The 18952-nt window shown below is 47.1% G+C and overlaps 1 protein-coding gene across 1 annotated transcript in view; it reads right to left on the bottom strand.

Annotated features, from left to right (window-relative positions):
- Positions 1–10956: 10956 nt before the first annotated feature.
- Positions 10957–18952, bottom strand: part of ATP6V1B1 (ATPase H+ transporting V1 subunit B1) — a 43664-nt gene continuing 35668 nt past the window's right edge. The window contains exons 5-16 of the mRNA XM_023224100.1: positions 18273–18371; positions 17990–18083; positions 17322–17399; positions 16340–16479; positions 15396–15497; positions 14731–14828; positions 13472–13595; positions 13067–13217; positions 12726–12808; positions 11848–11952; positions 11526–11655; positions 10957–11424 (exon numbers count right to left, since the gene is read on the bottom strand). Of these exons, the coding sequence (XP_023079868.1) occupies positions 11261–11424; positions 11526–11655; positions 11848–11952; positions 12726–12808; positions 13067–13217; positions 13472–13595; positions 14731–14828; positions 15396–15497; positions 16340–16479; positions 17322–17399; positions 17990–18083; positions 18273–18371 (1368 nt within the window). The 3' untranslated portion in view covers positions 10957–11260. The remainder of the gene's footprint in view (positions 11425–11525; positions 11656–11847; positions 11953–12725; positions 12809–13066; positions 13218–13471; positions 13596–14730; positions 14829–15395; positions 15498–16339; positions 16480–17321; positions 17400–17989; positions 18084–18272; positions 18372–18952) is intronic.

The following is an 18952-nucleotide window of genomic DNA, read 5'->3' as shown; positions in this document are numbered from 1 at the left end:
GCATCGGATATTAGGATTTTAAGTAAATGTTCACTAATTTGGTAGTGGCAAATGATGTTCTAGTGTGGCTGTTTGATTACCAACAAGGGTTAAACATTTAATTATCAGTGGTTTTGTCTTCTAGGAATTCTTTTACTTACATGGTTCTTTGAGGGCCTTAATGTGTTTCTTACTGATCTGTAAAACTTATTAGCATAGTGACCCTTTATGTATGTTATATTTGCTGTCAATATTTTCCTTAGTTTGCCTTTTGACTTTTTAGAATACATAGTGGCCAAGCAATAACTGTTGCTTGAATCAGTGTTGTCTTACTGAGCCATCCACATTCTCATCCCTTCTCAACAGGAATGACCCCAAGTTTATCAGAAGGCTCCTGTGGCTCCAGGGTCAACTCTGGGCATATCTGACTCCATCCCTACCACAGTCTGTCCTCTGTACCCCAACATTCCATGTATTTCCCCTAAGAAAAGGACAGAAGGCCCCCTAAGACCACAGTGACCTGCAGAGAGGGACAAGAATACAGATTATCCACCCAGAAGCACCTTTCTCACTTTCCAGGGAACCATCTTCTGAGAGCCCAACCCCAGTAGCCAGGACTCAGCACACCTGCCAAACACCTTCAAAACTAGCAAATCATGCTGGCTATCTGTCCCAGGTAGGGCCTTAGCAACTGGCTTCAAGTTGAGATAAAGTGACAATGCTTTTCAGGGATAAAGTTTGAGGATTTCCTGGGCTATTGTTGCTTCTGGGGTGTTAGGATTCTAATAATGACAACAGGACCCTGTGTATGTGGTGGGGTTGGAGAGAGCATCTCAGTACCTCTCCAAGTTCATCCTCACTATCTTGACCTGTGGTATCTTACATCTCTGTACCAGTGTTTTGCAACCCTGGCTGTACAAACACCAATGCAGGGGACTTACCCCTAAAGATTCCGATTAATTCATCTGGTTTGGGGCCTGGGCGATGGTATTTGTAAAGTTCTCCAGGTGATTCTCGTGTGTAACCAGGGTTGAGAAGCACTTTGAGGCCTTTCTGCCTCAGTCCTCTTTCTAGGGAGGCAAGAGGCTGCAAGTGATTTTGAGGGAGAAGGGTCAATAGATTAAGGGAGGAAGATACAGGAAACTAGGAGAGTCTCTGGGAGGAGAGAATGTGTCATCCTAAAAACCCCTTGGCCACAGCCATGCAGCTGGGCAAACATAACGCGTGGTGGAACAAAAGAAGCTGGACCATGAGAAGGGCAGACAGCAGAAAATGCCCAGAGAAAGGTTCAATTTCTTCTTTGGAAGGTGATAGTAAGGGTGTGGCTCCAGAGTAACTGGTTCTACAGCTCCAGGCAAGGGAGATGGAAGGCTGAGGGGAGCAGGCCCATCAGGGAGAAGTGGGGGGAGCATCTACAGAGGCGCTGTCTGCACACTTCAGAGCCAGTGCCCAAGGCCAGATGCTTCCCATCTATTCTCTAAACCACCCCAGGATCCTCTTGAAGCTTAAGCTAGTTTTGATTGAGCTTCTGTCACTTTCAACTGAAGCCTGACTAGTAAAATCTCCTGAGGTTAAAGCCTCTATTAGGTAAAAGAATTAGGACCTGTGGGATAGTCCCAGAAAAGAGCTGTGTGGACTAGGGCACTGTGAAGACCCAGGGGACATTGGAACCTGGCCCTGTGCTGTCTTCCAGGAGAAGGAGTGGTATACCTCAGAGAAATGGCCAGGTACATGAAACTAACTAATTATGCTTGGAGTGCTGAGATCCATTTGTTTGAGCAGGGACACACCCTAAGACAGGCCTAGGCTGTGGAAGCTGACACTTTTCACTGTGGCCAGGCAGCATGCTCGCCCATGGATGGGAGTAGGGTGGGGGAACATGGCTGTGAGAATTGGGAGTCCTCCAGTAGTGAGTCTGGGTCCTGGCTGTGGTGGTAATGGGGTAGGAAACAGGACTTTCAGGACGGCACCCTGGAGTATCTATTTGGAAGGAAGTGGATAATGCTTTTGGGGGAGAAAGAAAAATTTGAAAGACAGGTTCTAACAGGTGGGAGAGGGATTCTCTGCCTCTTGGGACCAGATTTGGAGGAAGGCAGGTATCTGGGTGCCCACTACATTGTAGGGGTGGGGAGATCTGCTCAGGACAGGAACCCTAAAGAGCAAGTCATACCCCTTAAATCAGATTTACATTGAAGGGGAAAAGGACTTCACTACGAGAGCCTATCCAAGTCCCTAAACAAATAAACAAGCAAACAACAAAAAACAAGCCTGAGAGGGGGGAAGGGAAATCAGAATTCAGAGTTACTACAACATATTTCCTAAAAAGTTTAATTTGCAACAAAAAACCATGAGATATACAAATAAACAGGAAAGTATGACCCATACATAGGGGAAAAAAGCAGACAACAGAAACTGCCTATGAAAGAGGCCAGATATCAGATTTAACAGACCAAGACTTCAAAGCAGCCGTTATAACTATGTTTAAAGAACTCGCCTGTAGTCCCAGCTACTCGGGAGGCTGAGGCAGGAGAATGGCGTGAACCCAGGAGGCGGAGCTTGCAGTGAGCTGAGATCCGGCCACTGCACTCCAGCCTGAACTAAACGAAACTATGTTAAAAAAAAAAAAAAGTAGAAAAAGTTATGGTGGCAATTTCTGAACAAATAGAAACTATGGATAAGATAAACCATTAAAAATAATCCAATGAATTCTGAAATTGCAGAGGACAATAATTGAAATGAAAAATTCACTAGAGAGGAACAATAGTGGATTTGAACTTGCAGAAGAAAGGATCAGCAAACTTGAAGATAGGGAGTAGAGATCATGCAATCCAAAGAGCAAAGAGAAAAAAGAATGAAGGAAAACAGAGTCTCAGAAAAAGCCGGGGGGCACCATTAGGCATACCAATGTACTCATAATGGGAATTCCCGAAGGAGAGGTGAGAGAAAAGAGTGGAGAAAGTAATTGAAGAGGCAATGGCTGAAAATTAGCCAAGTTTGATTAAAAAGATTAATCTACAGATTTAAGAAGCTCAGCAAACTCCAAGTAAGTTAAACACAAATATATCTACACGTAAGCTCATCGTACTGAAAATGCTGAGAGACAACGTTTTGAAAGCAGCAAGAGAAAAAGAACTAATCACATTCAAGGGAACCTCAACAAGATTAATAGCTGAATTCTCATCAGAAACAATGGAGGCCAAAAGGCAATGGGTAACATATTCAAAATGCTGAACATAAAACAACTCTCAAGAATTTTATATCCAGAAAAGCTATCTTTGAAAATAAAGGCAAAATAAAGACATTGCCTGACAAACAAAAACTCAGAAAATGTGTTGCTAGCATCCCTGCCTTACAAGAATTACTAATGGAAGTTCTTCAGACTAGAAGTAAGTGACCCTACACCACAATCTGAATCCTCACAAAATAAACACAAAACAAACAAATCCAAAGAGTACTGGTAAAGATGACTATGTAATTATAAAAACAATATAAATGTGTATTTCTTCTCTTCTTGACTGACTTAAAAATAAATTGTATAAAACAACATGTATATGATTGTTTTGTTGGGCCTATAATGTATAGAAATGTAATCTATTTGACAATAACAACACAAATGAGGTGGGTGGGAGCAAAGCTGTATTGGAGTAAAGACGTAACAGCAGATGGTAACTCATATCCGTGAGAACAAATAACAAGAACCAGAAATAGTAAGTTAGAAGATTAATATAATACACTCTATAAATATGTATTTACTATACTTCTCACCTTCTTTAAATGACATAAAACTATACAAAGCAATAATTATAACAATGTATTATTTGCATACTATATATACACTATGTATAATAATAGCACAAAAAGTTAGAAAAGGGAATTGAGTAATAGAAGAATAATGTTTCAGTGTCTCACCAGAATTAATTTAGTATAAATCTGAAATAGATTGTGATAAGCTAAAATGAAAATAGTAAGCCCTAGAGCAACCACTAAGAAAACAACTGAAAAAAATAGAACGAAAAATGATTGAGGGAATTAAAATGTTACATTATGAAATATTCACTTAATGCAAAAGAAAGATTAAAGGAGAAACAGGAATGGAAAAGACATGACATATACAGAAAATGAAAAGTAATGAAGTCAGAAATAAATAAAACAAAAAGAAAAGTAAAATGACAGCTGTATGTCCTACCGTATCAGTAATAACAGTCAGACTGGATAAAAGTCAATATTCAACTATATGCTGTCTACAGGAGACACTTTATTTTTTATTTATTTATTTTTTTTAGTAATAGGGTCTTACTATGTTGCCCAGGCTGGTCTCAAACTGTTAGCTTCAAGTGATTCTCCCACCTTGGCCTCCAAAAGAGTTGAGATTACAGGCGTGAGCCACTGCCCCCAGCCCAGAAGACACTTTAGATTCAAAGATACAAGTAGGTTGAAAAGGAAATAGATATATTATGCAAACAGTAAACATAAGAAAGATGGAGTGGCTACACTAATGTCGGACAAAATAGACTTGAACATCAAAACAAAACAAAACCCACAAACCATGTTACTAGAGACAAAGGAGGACATTTTGTAATGAAAACAGGGTCAATCTGTCAGAAAGATATAACAATTATAAACATATATGCACCTAACACCAGAGTCCAAAAATATAGGAAGTAAAAACTGACAGAATTGAAGAAAAAATAGATAATTCAACAATAATAGTTGAAGACATCAATATCCCACTTTTGATAATGAATAGAACAAGTACCCAGAAGTACAATAAAGAAATAGAAGTCTTGAACAATACTATCAACCGACTGAATCTGAAAGACGTCTGTTGTACTCTTCATCCAACAACAGCAGAGTACACATTCCTCTCAAATGCACATGAAACGTGTAGAATAGACAATATGCTGGACCATAAAGCAAGACTCAGTAAATTTAAAATAATTGAAATGTTTTCTGACCACAATGGAATGAAATTAGAAATGAATAAGAAATTAACTTGAGAAATTCACAAAGATGTGGAAATTAAACAATTTACTCCTAAATAACAAATGGGTCAAAGAAGAAACCACAAGGAAAATTAGAGACTACTTTGAGATTGATGAAAACAATAGGGAAAATTAACTAAACTCAAAGTCAATTTTTATTTTTTATTTATTTATTTTTATGAGACAAGATCTCACTCTGTCACCCAGGCTGGAGTATAATGGCACAATCTCCATTGTTCCAATGGTTCACTGCAACCTCAGCCTCCCAGGCTCAAGTGATCCTCCCACCTCAGCCTCCTGAGTAGCTAGGACTACAGGAACGTGCCACCATGCTCAGCTAATTTTGTTTAATTTTTTGTAGAAATGAGGTCTCACTATGTTGCCCAGGCTGGTCTCGAGCTCCTTGTCCTCCCACCTTGTCCTCCCAAAGTGATGGGATTACAGACATGAGCCACCATGCCTGGCCTCAAAGTTGGTTTTTAGAAAGGGACACCAAATTTGGCAAACTTGAAGAAATAAGACCTAGTGTTTGATAGATCAGTAGGGTGACTATGGTTTACAACAATCTATTGTACATTTCAAAATAGCTAGGAGAGAATAATTTCAGTGTTTCTAGCATAAAGACAAGACAAGTATTTAAGGTGATGAATGTCCCAAGTACACTGATTTGATCTTTAAAAATTATATGAATGTATTAAATTATCAAATGTACTCTGAAATTATGTACATCTACTATGAATCAGTAAAATAATTGTTTTTTAAAAATCGGTAAATCTTTAGCTAGACTGACCAAAAAAAAAAAAAAGAAGACTAAATTTATTAAAATAAGAGATGAAGGGGGATATTACTATGTACTTTACAGAAATAAAAAGGAGTACAAGGGAATATTATGAACAATTACTTGCCAACAATTTAGATGACTCAGATAACAAGGGAAAAAATCCTGTAATAACACAGCCACCAAAATGGATTCAGGAAGAAATGGAAAATCTGAATAGACATATAATAATTAAAGATAATCAGTTAGTAGTAGTAGAAGTTAGTAGTAAAAACTGCCAAAAAGTCCAAGTCCAGATGTTTGGTGAATTTTACCAAACATTTAAAAAAGAATTAATACCAGTTATTCACAAAGTCTTCCCAAAATATAAATGAAAAGTGAACAATTTCAACTCATTTTATTAGGCTAGTATTACCCTGCTACTAAAATCAGATAAAGACATCACAAGAAAAAAAATTTACAGACCAATATCTCTTGTGAATATAGATGCAAAAATCCTCCACAAAACACTAGCAAATCATATCCAGTAACATATTAAAAAAGATTGTGCACCATGACGAAGGAAATTTATTCCAAGAATATAGGTTTGGTTTGATATCTGAAAATCAATATAATGCACTATATCAATTGAATAAAGGATAAAAAACCATGAGCATCTCAATAGCCACAAAAAGAGCATTTGACAAAATTCTACATCTCTTATTATAAAACACTCAACAAACTTGGAATAGATTGAACTTCTCAACTTGGTAAAGGAAATCTACGAAAATCCACAGTTAACATCATACTTAATGGTGAACAGCTGAATGATTTCCCTTTAAGATCAGGAACAAGACAATGGTGTCCATTCTTACCACCTCTATTCAACACTGTGATACAAACAAAACTTATTCCCTGAAAATTATAAAACTTAGTTGAAAGAAGTTAAAGAAGACCGGAATAAATAGAAAGATATTCCATGTCCATGGATCAGAAGATTTAATATTGCTAAGATGGCAATACCCCCCAAATCAATCTACAGATTTAATGCAGTCCTCTTCATAATTCAGGCTGGCTTCCTTTTAGAAAATGACAAGTTGATCCTAAAATTCATGTGGAAATTCAAGGGATCCAGAATAGCCAAAACCATCTTGGAAAAGTGGGAGCACATCCACTTCCCAATCAAAACTTATTACAAATCTACAGTAACTAAGAAGGTGTAGTAATAGCATAATAATAGACATATAGATCAATGGAATAAATCTGGAGTCCAGAAATAACTTGTCACATTAATGGTCAACTGATTTTTGCTAAGACAATTCAATGGGGGAAAGAATAGTCTCTCCAAAACATGGGACACTGGAACATCCATATGCAAAAGAATGAAATTGGAACCCTGGCTCACATAATATAAGAGATTACAATGGATGAAAGACTCAAATATAACAGTTAAAACTGTAAAACTCGGCCGGGCACGGTGGCTCACGCCTGTAATCCCAGCACTTTGGGAGGCTGAGGCGGGCGGATCACGAGGTCAGGTGATCGAGACCATCCTGGCTAACAAGGTGAAACCCTGTCTCTACTAAAAATACAAAAAATTAGCCAGGCATGGTGGTGGGCACCTGTAGTCCCAGCTGCTGGGGAGGCTGAGGCAGGAGCATGGCGTGAACCTGGGAGGTGGAGCTTGCAGTGAGCCTAGATCCCGCCACTGCACTCCAGCCTGGGCGACAGAGCAAGACTCCATCTCAAAAAAACAAAACAAAACAAAACAAAACAAAAAACCTGTAAAACTCGGCTGGGCGTGGTGGCTCACACCTGTAATCCAGCACTGTGGGAGGCCGAGGAGGGAGGATCACTTGAGGTCAGGAGTTTGAGACCAGCCTGGCCAACATGGCAAAACCCCATGTCTACTAAAAGTGCAAAAATTAGCCTGGTGTGGTGGTGCTTGCCTGTAGTCCCAGCTACTTGGGTAGCTGAGACAGGAGAATCACTTGAACCCGGGAGGCAGAGGTTGCAGTAAGCCGAGATCGTGCCACTGCACTCCAGCCTGGGTGACAGAGTGAGACTCCATCTGAAAACAAAAACAAAAACAAAAAACTATAAAACTCTTAGAAGAAAACATAAGCACAAATCATTGTGACTTTGGATTAGGCAATAGGTTCTTAGATATGACACCAAAAGAAAAAATAAACAAGACATCATCAACATTAAATTTTTTTTTGCTTTAAAAGACATCCTCAAGAAAGTGAGCAGACAACACACATACAGAATGAGAGAAAATGTTTGCAAATCATTGGTAAAGGACTAGAATTGGTATGTCAAATATATGAACCAATCTTACAACTCAGTAATAGAATGACAACCCAATTTTAAAATGGGCAAAGGATGTGAATAGATATTTCTCCCAAGAAGATATACAAATGATCAATAATCATTCATTGTTAGGAAAATGAAAATCAAAACCACAATGAGATACCACTTTGTACCCACTAATATGGCTGTAATAAAAAGGACAGATAATAAGGGTTGCTGAGGATGTAGACAAACTGGAGCCCTCATCCACTGCTGGGGGAAATGGAAAATGGTGCACCCACTTTGGAAAGCAGCTGGCAGTTCTTCAAAACGTTCAACTGAGTTACCATCCGACCCAGCGATTCCACTGCTAGTTATCTACCTAAGAGAAATGAAAACATGTCCTCATAACAACTTTCACAGGAATGTTCATAGTAGCATTATGCATAACAGCAAAAAAGTGAAAACATCTCACATGTCCACAAACTGCTGGATAAACAAAAGGTGGTATATCCATTCTGTGAAATATTATTTGGCAATAAAAAGAAATGAAGTACTGATGCATGCATGGATGAACCCTGAAAATATTTTGCTAAGAAGCCAGTCACAAAAGACCACATGTTGTATGTTTCCATTTATATGACATAAAACAGACAAATCCATAGAGAGAAAGTTGGTTAGTAGTTGCCTAGGGCTGAGGAGTGAATGGATTGTGGGGAGGTGTTGAAAAGTGAAAGCTAAGGGTGTAGGGTTTCTTTTTGTGGTAATGATGACGTTCTAAAATTGATTGTGGCCGTGGATGCACAGCTCTGTGACTATACCAAAAACTTAACTCTTACAATTATAAATAAATTGTATAGTATGGGAATTATATTTCAATAAAGCTGTTATTAAATAAAAACAACTCTTTGCCCAGTGGACACTCAAACCTTTCCCCAAGATGGCTGTAAATTATCTTGGGATGGGAATGGGGAGGGCCTCCTTTGGTGCTAGTTCTTGATCCAATAATTCTGACGTCATCTACAAAACGTTTACCTAGAAATGAAACTCAGCTCTTTGCTGAAGTTCTATCCTTCCAAACCACCCTTCTTTCCCTTCCTAGGTAGCATTCATGATTTCACTGTAGATGGGGCAGGGGAGACAGAGGGATTGATATTACAGAAAAGTTGGCAGCTTTGAAAGTAACATGAGGCAGCCTGATTTATAGAATACTCTTCATCCATTTCTTAACTGGGGATCTTCAGTCTTCTGCACTCATGCCCCCCATGTCCTTCAGGGCCTCTGCCTAGCAATTCTCCTCCCATCCTGTCTGGAGCAAATCAAATTCTACCTAGCATCTCTCAGCCAGAGCTGTTTAGAGTTACGCACATCTTTTGTGGCCTTGGTTGTCCCTTCCAAGGCTCCTGAGCTCACGTTCCACATGAAATTTATCAAGATATGTGTGTGTGTGTTTGTTATTGAGACAGGGGGCCACCCTGTTTCTCTCTGCCGCCCAGGGTGGAGTGCAGTGGCGCCATCACGGCTCACTGTGGCCTTGACCTCCCAGGCTCAAGTAATCCTCCTGCCTCAGCCTCCTGGGTAGCTGGGACTACAGGTGTGTGCCATCAGGCCTAGGTGATTTTTTAAAATTATTTTTCTAGGCACAGGGATCTCACTATGATGCCCAGGCTGATCTTGAACTCCTGGGCTCAAGCAATCCTGTTTCAGCCTCCCAAAGTGCTGGGATTACAGGCTTGAACTATCACACCCAGTCTATCAAGCTCCCTTCCTCCCTCCCTCCCTTCCTTCCTTCCTTCCTTCCTTCCTTCCTTCCTTCCTTCCTTCCTTCCTTCCTTCCTTCCTTCCTTTCTTTTTTTGAGACAGAGTCTCACTCTTATTGCCGAGGCGGGAGTGCAATGGCACGATCTTGGCACACCACAACCTCTGCCTCCCGGTTTCAAGCGATTCTCCTGCCTCAGCCTCCCATGCAGCTGGGATTACAGGCATGTGCCACCACACCCGGCTAATTTTTTATTTTTATTTTTATTTTTAGTAGAGACGCGGTTTCTCCATGTTGGTCAGGCTGGTCTTGAACTCCCGACCTCAGGCGATCCACCCGCCTTGGCCTCCCAAAGTGGTGGGATTACAGGTGTGAGCCACCGCTCCCAGCCCAAGCTATTTCTTAAGGAAGATAATTATCTCCCTAAGAAAAATTCTATTGTCAACTGTTAAGACATTAATGTAGCTTTTAAAAATTTTATTTATTTATTTATTTGAGATGGAGTCTCACTCTGTCGCCCAGGCTGGAGTGCAGTGGTGCGATCTCGGCTCACTGCAACCTCTGCTCCCCCCGGGTTCAAGTGATTCTCCTGCCTTAGCCTCCCTAGTAGCTGGGATTACAAGCATGCCATATCACACCCAGCTAATGTTTTTTCGTATTAGTAGAGACGGGGGTTTCGCCATGTTGGCCAAGCTGGTCTTGAACTCCGACCTCAAGTGACCCCCGCCTCGGCCTCCCAAAGTGCTTGGATTACAGGCATGAGTCTCGCTATGTTGCCCAGGCAGGCTGGAGTACAGTGGCTATTCCCAGGCACGATTCCGCTATTGATCAGCACTGGAGTTATGACCTTTTGGTTTCAGACCTGGACTTGTTCACCCCTCCTTAGGGAACCTGCTGGCCCCCGTCTCCGGGAGGTCACCATATTGATGCCCAACTTAGTGTGGACACCACATCAGCATAGCTCACGACAGACCGGAACTCCTGAGCTCGAGTGATCCTCCCGTCTCAGCCTCCTAAGTAGCTGGGACAACATTCTCAGGCTCCGCGCTGGGCTTTTTTTTTTTTTTTTTCAATAGGGAGAATAATTTAATGAACTTCGTGTACTCATCACCCCAGCCCCCAGCTTCAACGATTATCTTTTCCTTTCATTTTTATCTTTCTTTTGCCAATCTTGTTTTCAACGAAGATAAATTCATCTCAGTTACTTTTTATTTTTATTTCGTGGGCTTTTAACATAAAAATACAGATGCTCCCGTCAGAGCAAGGCAAGAACCTTCTGTTCTTCCGCAGCGCCGGGAATCGAGGGGGAGGCATGGAGCGCGGGAAAGCAACCGAGAGAGGCAAAGGGATGGAGCGCGCGGCCCCCCTACCTTGGAGCCAGCGGAGGGCGGAGGGCGGCGCAGAAGCCTCTGGCTGGGGTGGCGAGGGAGGGGAGACCCGGGAGCCGAGGGCAGGGTCCCCGCCGGTGTTGGGGCACCACGGCGCGCGGGGCTAGAGCGCAGTGTCGGGCGCGAGGTCCTGCAGCGCCCCCTCGCGGGAGTAGAACTCGTCGATCACGGCCTGCGGAATGCGCTTCAGCATCTCCTTGGGGAAGATGCGCAGCAGCTTCCAGCCCAGGTCCAGCGACTCGAACACCGAGCGGTTCTCGTAGGGGCCTAGGGACAGAGCGGGATTCCCGGGAGTGGTAGAAATGTGTGTGGGGCGGGAGAAGGGTGAGTGAAGAGTTTACTGGCTCCACACCAGCGACGCGCCTTACCCTGGTTGATGAAGTTCTTCTCAAACTTCTGCAGGAATTCCAGGTAGAGCAGGTCCTCAGAGGTGAGCGCCTCCTCCCCAACCACTGCCTTCATGGCCTGCACGTCCTTCCCGATGGCATAGCAGGCGTACTGCGGGAGGGGCAAGGCGTCGGTGTCCGCTGCGGGCTTACCACTGGAGTCCAGTAGCCCCCAACCTGGCTCTGCTGGGACCCCGTTCGGAAAGGAATTTTGACAGGAGAAAAGCTTGTCCTTCAGATGGGGCTCAGACCTTCAGCTTCTGAAACTAGAGGACCCACCAGCCCCGGACCCTCTCCTCCTTACCAGCTGGTTGGAGACGTCTCCATGGTCCTTCCTTGTCATGCCCTCCCCAATGGCTGACTTCATCAGCCGCGACAGGGAAGGGAGCACGTTGATGGGGGGGTAGATCTGAGGGAGAAGAAAAAGGAAGTGGTGGAGAGCAGGCCTCAAGCTTTGCTCTCCCTGTCCCCAAATTGTTCTCAGGAGAAGCTCCTCATTTATTCTGCATTCCGAGGGGTCAACAGGCACACCCACCCTCTCTTATCTCCCACAAATTCTAGGGCTTGGGCATGCAGCTGTCATATGTGGCCCTAGACAGAACAGTGGAGGGGGTAGATGACATGGCATTAGTTAATAAAAGGCTCAGTATTTCAAAACTTTTGATAATGTGGACAAAAACCTCTTTGAAGCTTAATGGTTAATAGCTGAAAAAAACAAAAACAAAATCCTGCCAAGCAAAGAGAAAAATGTCATAGGGGTCGCCTTTAACCTACACACAGAACAGATGTGTGTCAGCCGTTGTTTTCTGTCCACCAAAGCAAATAACTGGAAAGGGAAGGGAAATAGTATTTACTGTCTGCCAGATGCTGTCTTATATGCCAACTTATTTTTATCCTCCACAATGCGTCTGGATGATATATTTGACTATTCCCATTTTATGGATGAGGAAACCTAGGATCCAAGAGATGAAATTATCTTCTCAAGATCCCAGAGCCAGTTAAGCCAGATTCTGTTCAGGCCTGTCTTCTGTCTGTGAACCATGCAGTCTTCCCTGTGGCTGTCTCCTGTTCGGGGTTCGCTTTGACTGGCCCCTCCTAATTCACGCCTGGGGGCAGTGGAACATCTGTTCCTCAGTGTTTCTCTGGGCTGAGAGCAGGAAGTGGGCAGGGACAGGGCAGTACCTGTCTGTTGTGAAGCTGTCTGTCCACGTAGATCTGTCCCTCTGTGATGAAGCCTGTCAAGTCTGGGATGGGGTGGGTGATATCTACAAGAAAACACAGTGGTCTCAGTGTGGGTGGGGCCCAGGTCTCCAACCACTCAGGGCCACCTGGGTTCTGTTTCCCTCATGGGAGTGATGGCGGTGTGCAGGGGGCATGGATGGTGGAGGAAAGGGCCGTGTCTATCTCAATGGAGGAAAAGCGCTGGTGCACATCTGTGCAAAGCAACGTGGGCTCTTTAAGTGTGTGGTTGGAAAAGGGAGGGCAGGGGAGCTCTGGAGGGTAGTGGGCTGTGAGGAGGCTACCGTCATTGGGCATGGTGAGGATGGGGATCTGCGTGATGGATCCGCCCCGACCCTCCACGCGGCCCGCCCGCTCGTAGATGGTGGCCAGGTCTGTGTACATATATCCAGGAAAGCCTCGGCGCCCAGGCACCTCCTCTCTAGCAGCAGAGACCTGCAATATCCATGGGCATTGGGGTAAGAAAGAGGGTGAGAGGCTGAAGCTAGGAAGGGTGGGTGGGAGTTCAGTGACCCTGTGAGAAATGGAGTGGGGCGCAGGGGAGGAATGGCCAGGCTGAGACCAAGCCCTGGAACTCATGGGAGTGGGGCAGGCTGACCAGCTCCCCTCTATTTGCAGGGTGACCCTCTGGGGTGTCAGGCTTAGGGAGGGGTAGGGAGGAACCTGACACCCCTTGCTAGCCAGCTTACCTCCCGCAAGGCCTCTGCATAAGAACTCATGTCCGTCAGTATAACCAGCACATGCTTCTCACACTGGTAGGCAAGGAATTCAGCAGTGGTCAGCGCCAGGCGTGGGGTGATGATCCGCTCGATCCTGGAGGTGTGGCCAGGTGTTGAGAGAGCCTGGAGCCTGGGCTAATGCTCCACATAGCCCGGGGGCTGAGTGCAAGGTGAACTGGGAAGCTGGTGTTGTGCATAGTGGCAGAGGAATGGATAAGATGAGCCCTTGCCCCCATCCCCTAGGCCAGGACCACGGTTTCCGGGAGTAGGCAGACTCCAACACACACCTCGCCTACTGTCTAAGGTAGGAAAGGGGACAGAGGCTGAGGCCAGGAGGCAAGTTGGATGGGAAAAGCCAGGCAGGGCCAGGACTTTGTCTGGTGAAGATGAGAGTGGCTTTTGTCCCCTGCGGGCTGAAGGGGAAGGACTCTGGCATATCACCCTGTAGATGAGTTGGAGGCACCTGCTTTACCTCTATCTTACCCTAGGGCACCCACACTTGGGTCAGCTGGAGCACTCTCACCCCACATTCTCTGGATGGTTTCGTCCCTCTCACTGCTCCTCTCACTGTCCCTTTCACTGCTCCAAGCACACCTAATGTCCCTGTCTCTATGCTTGCCAGCCCTACAAACCCTTCCCACGTGGAGCGCTCCTGAACACCGTACCTTGGCTTCAGACACTCAGTTCCCAGCTTTGGGGCTGTGGCTCTTCCCCTTGGGGATGTCACCAACACCTCCAGAATTCTATTGCCTGCTTTCTGGAGTACCCTCCAGAAATACCCGGGACAGTTTATTAGAATTGTTTTCACCCACCTGACCCCCAGATTTAAACTCCCATTTTCTACACTTTTAAAATAGCAGTTTTTCTAAACAAATGTTTAGGGAAATGATCTCCTTGGGGTGACTTTGTGGATGTGACACGGAGATAAGGAGCTCTGAGTTGGGATGGTGGCTGGACAGGGTTGTGGGAAGAGCAGAGGGCACAGGCAGCAGGCAGAGTCATGGTCTGGCTCCCTCTGTCTGTGGGTTTTTCCTAGCCCTTCCTAGGAGGCTAGCCTTTCCTAGCCCTTCCCAGGCCTCAGTTTCCCCATCTACACGATGAGGGTTGTTCTCCCAGCTATGGCCCATGGCTGTAGTTCTGGGATGCCCTGGAGCCCTGGCACTCTAGGTCTCGGAAGGGGACAGGGTCTGCCCACCTGAGGGCAGTTTGGGCCTCAGGGGAGAGCTCACGTGGGGTCGTTGGCCAAGTTCAGGAAGAGGCAGACGTTCCCCATGGTTCCATTCTGCTCAAAGTCAGACTTGAAGAATCTGGCTGTCTCCATGTTCACCTGGATACACAGCAGGGTCGGCTGGAGATAGGGCCCTGTGGCCTGAGGGCAAGGCCCGGCCCCTCCCAGCTGTCCTCAGGAAAGCCTGTGGACCGACCAGCTGCCAGTCCCTAGGCACCATGGCCACGGGGTGGTGACCCTGGGGCTGGAAAGGGCAGGCGCTGGGTTTGCTGCCCCAGTCCTCACAGGGCCTTGTCAGATGACCCCGGAGAGGCTGAGACTTCTTTAAGTCCAGCTCTGCTCAGTGCCATCCCCGACCCTCCTGTCACCAGCTGCTGCTCTGCCCACCTCCCTGGCCTCCCAGGCCTCCCCTTCCTGAAGCTGTCTTTTCTCCCCAAATCCCCTGGCTTCCCCTCCTTCAGGCCACCCAGGGCCCATCTTACCACTGTGATTGCCTTTGGGACACCCGGAGGGCCACATGGCCCTGGTCACTGCTCCCATCCTCACCCCTCCTGGCTGGCCGGGACACTGATGGCTTCCCCATCAGATCAGGTCATGCCAGGGACTGAGGGAGACAGGCTGCCTGCTCCCAGCCTCCAGAACTTGCCAGTCTGCTAAGTCCCTCACCCCCATGGCTGCAAAGACGATGGCGAAGTTGTCATCGTGGTAATCCAGCACAGCCTTGGACTTCTTCACTAGCCCCGCCTGGCGGCAGATCTGAGCGGCAATCTAGGGCAGAGTGGATTGGACGGGAGTACGTCACAGTCTGAGCCAACGCCCGCCCCATTGAGCACCACTGGCTCATGGCTTTTGGTGGGAGGGATCCAAGCCCAGAGAGGTGAAGGGGCTGCCCCAGGTGCTACAGTCTTTCTTGGGGTGGAGGGTGGGGGCTATTGTGCGGCTGCTAGTGGGCTGGGGATGCCTGATACAAGAGGCAGGACAGAGTAACAGTCCCAAAGAGCAGCTGCCTCCGTACGGGTCTGGGCACCTTGGCATAGGGCAGGGCCATACCCTTCCACAGCCTGCTGGGGGGCTACCTGGGCACAGAGTTGCCCTGAGCCTGCAGTGTGCCGGCCTCCAAGACACCATGCCCAGAGTCAGGAAGGAAGGGTCACAGTAGGGTGGGGGCACTTATGCCCTCTGATTGCTCAGGCCACTTTGAGTGGTCAGGGTGCTGGGTGGCTGGAAGAGCATCTCGAGACCTTGTCACACCAGCTGCTCTGAGAGGAAGCGGCTGTTCACTGTTGGTGGTTGAGAGAAGCAGGAGCGGGTAGTAAAGATGAGTGCAGGGACAGTGGTAGGGGCTGTGAGCTCCACTGAGCAGGACTTTCTACTCTGGGAGCTCCCCATGGGCTCCCTCGCTTGGGGCAGCCTGAAGATTGGACCTGGAGGAAATCTTGTGTAGTCCTGAGTCCCTGAGCTGCCTGGAGACAGCTGCCAGTCTTGATACTGGCGACCCCAGCCCCGCCAGCCCCTGCCTGCTTCGCACAGGAGCCATCCTCACTGGCCCAGCAGCCCAGCCACTGCTCTGTCCCTCCCCAAGCCGTGCCTGCTGGCCATGCAGGCCTCACCTCATTGTGGGGGAGCCCAGCTGCTGAGAAGATGGGGATCTTCTGGCCGCGGGCAATGCTGTTCATGACATCAATGGGAGAAATGCCCGTCTGAATCATCTCTTCGGGGTAGATGCGGGAGTGCGGGTTGATGGGCTGGCCTGGGAGAGGGCGATCACAGAGCCATGCTCAGGGGTTCAAACCCTTCCCTGACCTCCTCAACACTGACCCCAGACTCCAGAGCAGCACTGTTTGACAGGCCTTCTGGCGATGATAGAAATGTGTTCTGGTCATGCTGCCTGATGTAGCCCTAGATACAAATGGCTACAGAGCACATGACATGTAGCTCTGAAATGGGACTTTCTTTCTATTTGAATTAGTTCAAATTTAAATAGCCACAGGCCCAGTGCTACCTTGGACAGTGCTGCCCTTGTGCTTTGGAAGTGGCAGGCAGGTGGAAACTCAGGCTGAGGCTCTAGGGCCCAAGGGGGCAGAGCCCTCATCACCACCTCCAGGTACTAGTGCAGGGTTCAGAGGGCCTGCGGGTGACTCAACCTCCTGTCTGAGCAGATGAGTCTTCAGTGCTTTGCCACTGACTTTCTGTGTGGCCTAGGGCAAGCCATGGGTCCCCACAGGCCTCCAGCATGTCCTCAGTAAACAGGTGGGATAGGGTTTGAGGCCTGGGGAAGGTGCCCACTTGAATGGACGAGAGCTGGCAGAGCACCGCAGCCCACTCTCAGGATTGTGGACAGGAAGCCAAAGGCAGGGGCATGATGGCCTTGGGGCAGGCGTGGAGCACTGCCCAGCGATGATGGCATTTTACAGAGGACGGACATGGAGTGCTGATGGCAGTGTTGGGGTTCAGTGGAAGATTTGGGGATAGAGATGCCTTTGCTGCTCTCCCATCACATCTGATCTGCTCGTGAGTCTGGGCAGAACTTCCAAGAGTGGGGAAGGTGTTAGGGCTTGGTCCTGAAGCCATTCAGAGCCTCTAGTCACTCACCATTGATATCCAGAAAGTCCTCCGCCATGACCACTGGCCCCTTGTCAATGGGCTTGCCGGAGCCATTGAAAACCCGACCTGAGTGTGGGCGAGGAGTGTTGGAGGGTGCTCAGGCTAGCCGTGTCCCTCACTGCTGCCTACCCTCCACACCACCACCAGCTCCCTCCCACTCCCCAAAAGAGTGTCCCGTGGCCCCCTCCCCTGCAGCCCACAGGTAGCCCAGAGAGCCAGCTACAGTGACTGTTCCTGTGAGAGTCTTCCTTCCTCTCCTGGAAACCTTTACAGGCAAGGCCTTGGCCCAGGACAATGACTCTAATGGGGGATTCCAGGACTAGAGAGAGGAGAGGGCCAGGCCAGGTCTTGGGAGAGAATTAGGGGATATTCAAGGCTTAGCAGTCCCTTTCAGCCTGGCTCCAAATAGGTGGCTACCTACTGTGTCTCTAGTCTATTGAACCCACCTTCCTCATTTATTGAACACCTGTATGTCAGACCCTGCGCTGGGGTCAGGAATCAGAGAGAAGAAGACACACCCCAGACCTCAAAGAGCCCCCCGGGGAGACAGGCATATAAACAGGAAGTGACAGTGTAGTGTGCTGAGGGCTTGGTCAGAGAAGCTGGGCTGGGAGGGCAGAGGAGCACCTCCATCCCTTCTCCTTCCTGTCCCTCACCCAGCATGTCCTCTGACACCGGAGTTCGTAGGATGTCCCCTGTAAATTCGCAAGTGGTCTTCCTGGCATCGATCCCTGATGTCCCTTCAAACACCTGTGGGAACAAGAGGGCGTTTCTCCACTAAGGAGCCTGCTGGAGGGAACAGGGCTACCCATTCTGGACATGTTTTGTGCTCTCAGGGAAAGAGACCATTTCCTGCCTTCAGAGTTTGTAAGATAGTGTGGGAACTTTACGGGTTAATTCATTGATTTAACTAGCCAATGTCTCATTGACCCCACTCACCTGAACAATCGCCTTGGTGCCAGCCACCTCAAGCACCTGCCCGCTCCTCTGAGTCCCATCTGGGAGGGTGAAGTGGACGATCTCCGCATACTGGGCAAACTGGCAGGAGGGGAGAGCAGTCACGTGACAGTGAGACCAGAGGCAGAGTCTCTTCTCCTCCTCCGGCCCTCCCTGACCCAGTCCCAAGCTGCTCTCTCCCCTCTTGTGCCCAGACACTTGTGGAAATGAACTCGAGGGGCTGGGAAGTGAAAGTCTGAATTCTGTTTGGGAGGCAGTTGCACCCACTTCGGAGTTGCAAGACCAGGTTAGAATTGAAACTCTGAAGCTTAGTAGCTGCCTGACCTTGTGGAAGTTACTTTACGATTTCAGTAACTCATTAAATATGTAAGTCATAAGTAATGAGCTTTAGTTTCCTCATCTTTAAAATGAGGATAATAATAATACCTACTTCCCACAGCTGCTACGGGGAAGAAATGAGATAATATATGCAGATCCATTAGCATGGTGCCTGGCACTTTGTAAAAGCTCAATAAAGATGTAGTAATGATTGGGCTGCCTCGGGTTCCTGGACAGCGTATCTGTTTCTGCCCCTGTGGACTAGGGGTCAACACACTGGCAAAGCGCTTGCCTCTGCTGAGGCACCAGGAGAAAGACTCTGTGCTCACAGGCGTCTTTCAGTA

The sequence above is a fragment of the Piliocolobus tephrosceles genome, chromosome 15 (genome assembly GCF_002776525.5).
Source record: "Piliocolobus tephrosceles isolate RC106 chromosome 15, ASM277652v3, whole genome shotgun sequence".
In the NCBI taxonomy this organism is placed as follows: domain Eukaryota; kingdom Metazoa; phylum Chordata; class Mammalia; order Primates; family Cercopithecidae; genus Piliocolobus; species Piliocolobus tephrosceles.
Note: the sequence above shows the minus strand (reverse complement) of the source record. Positions and strands in the feature narration are given on the sequence as shown.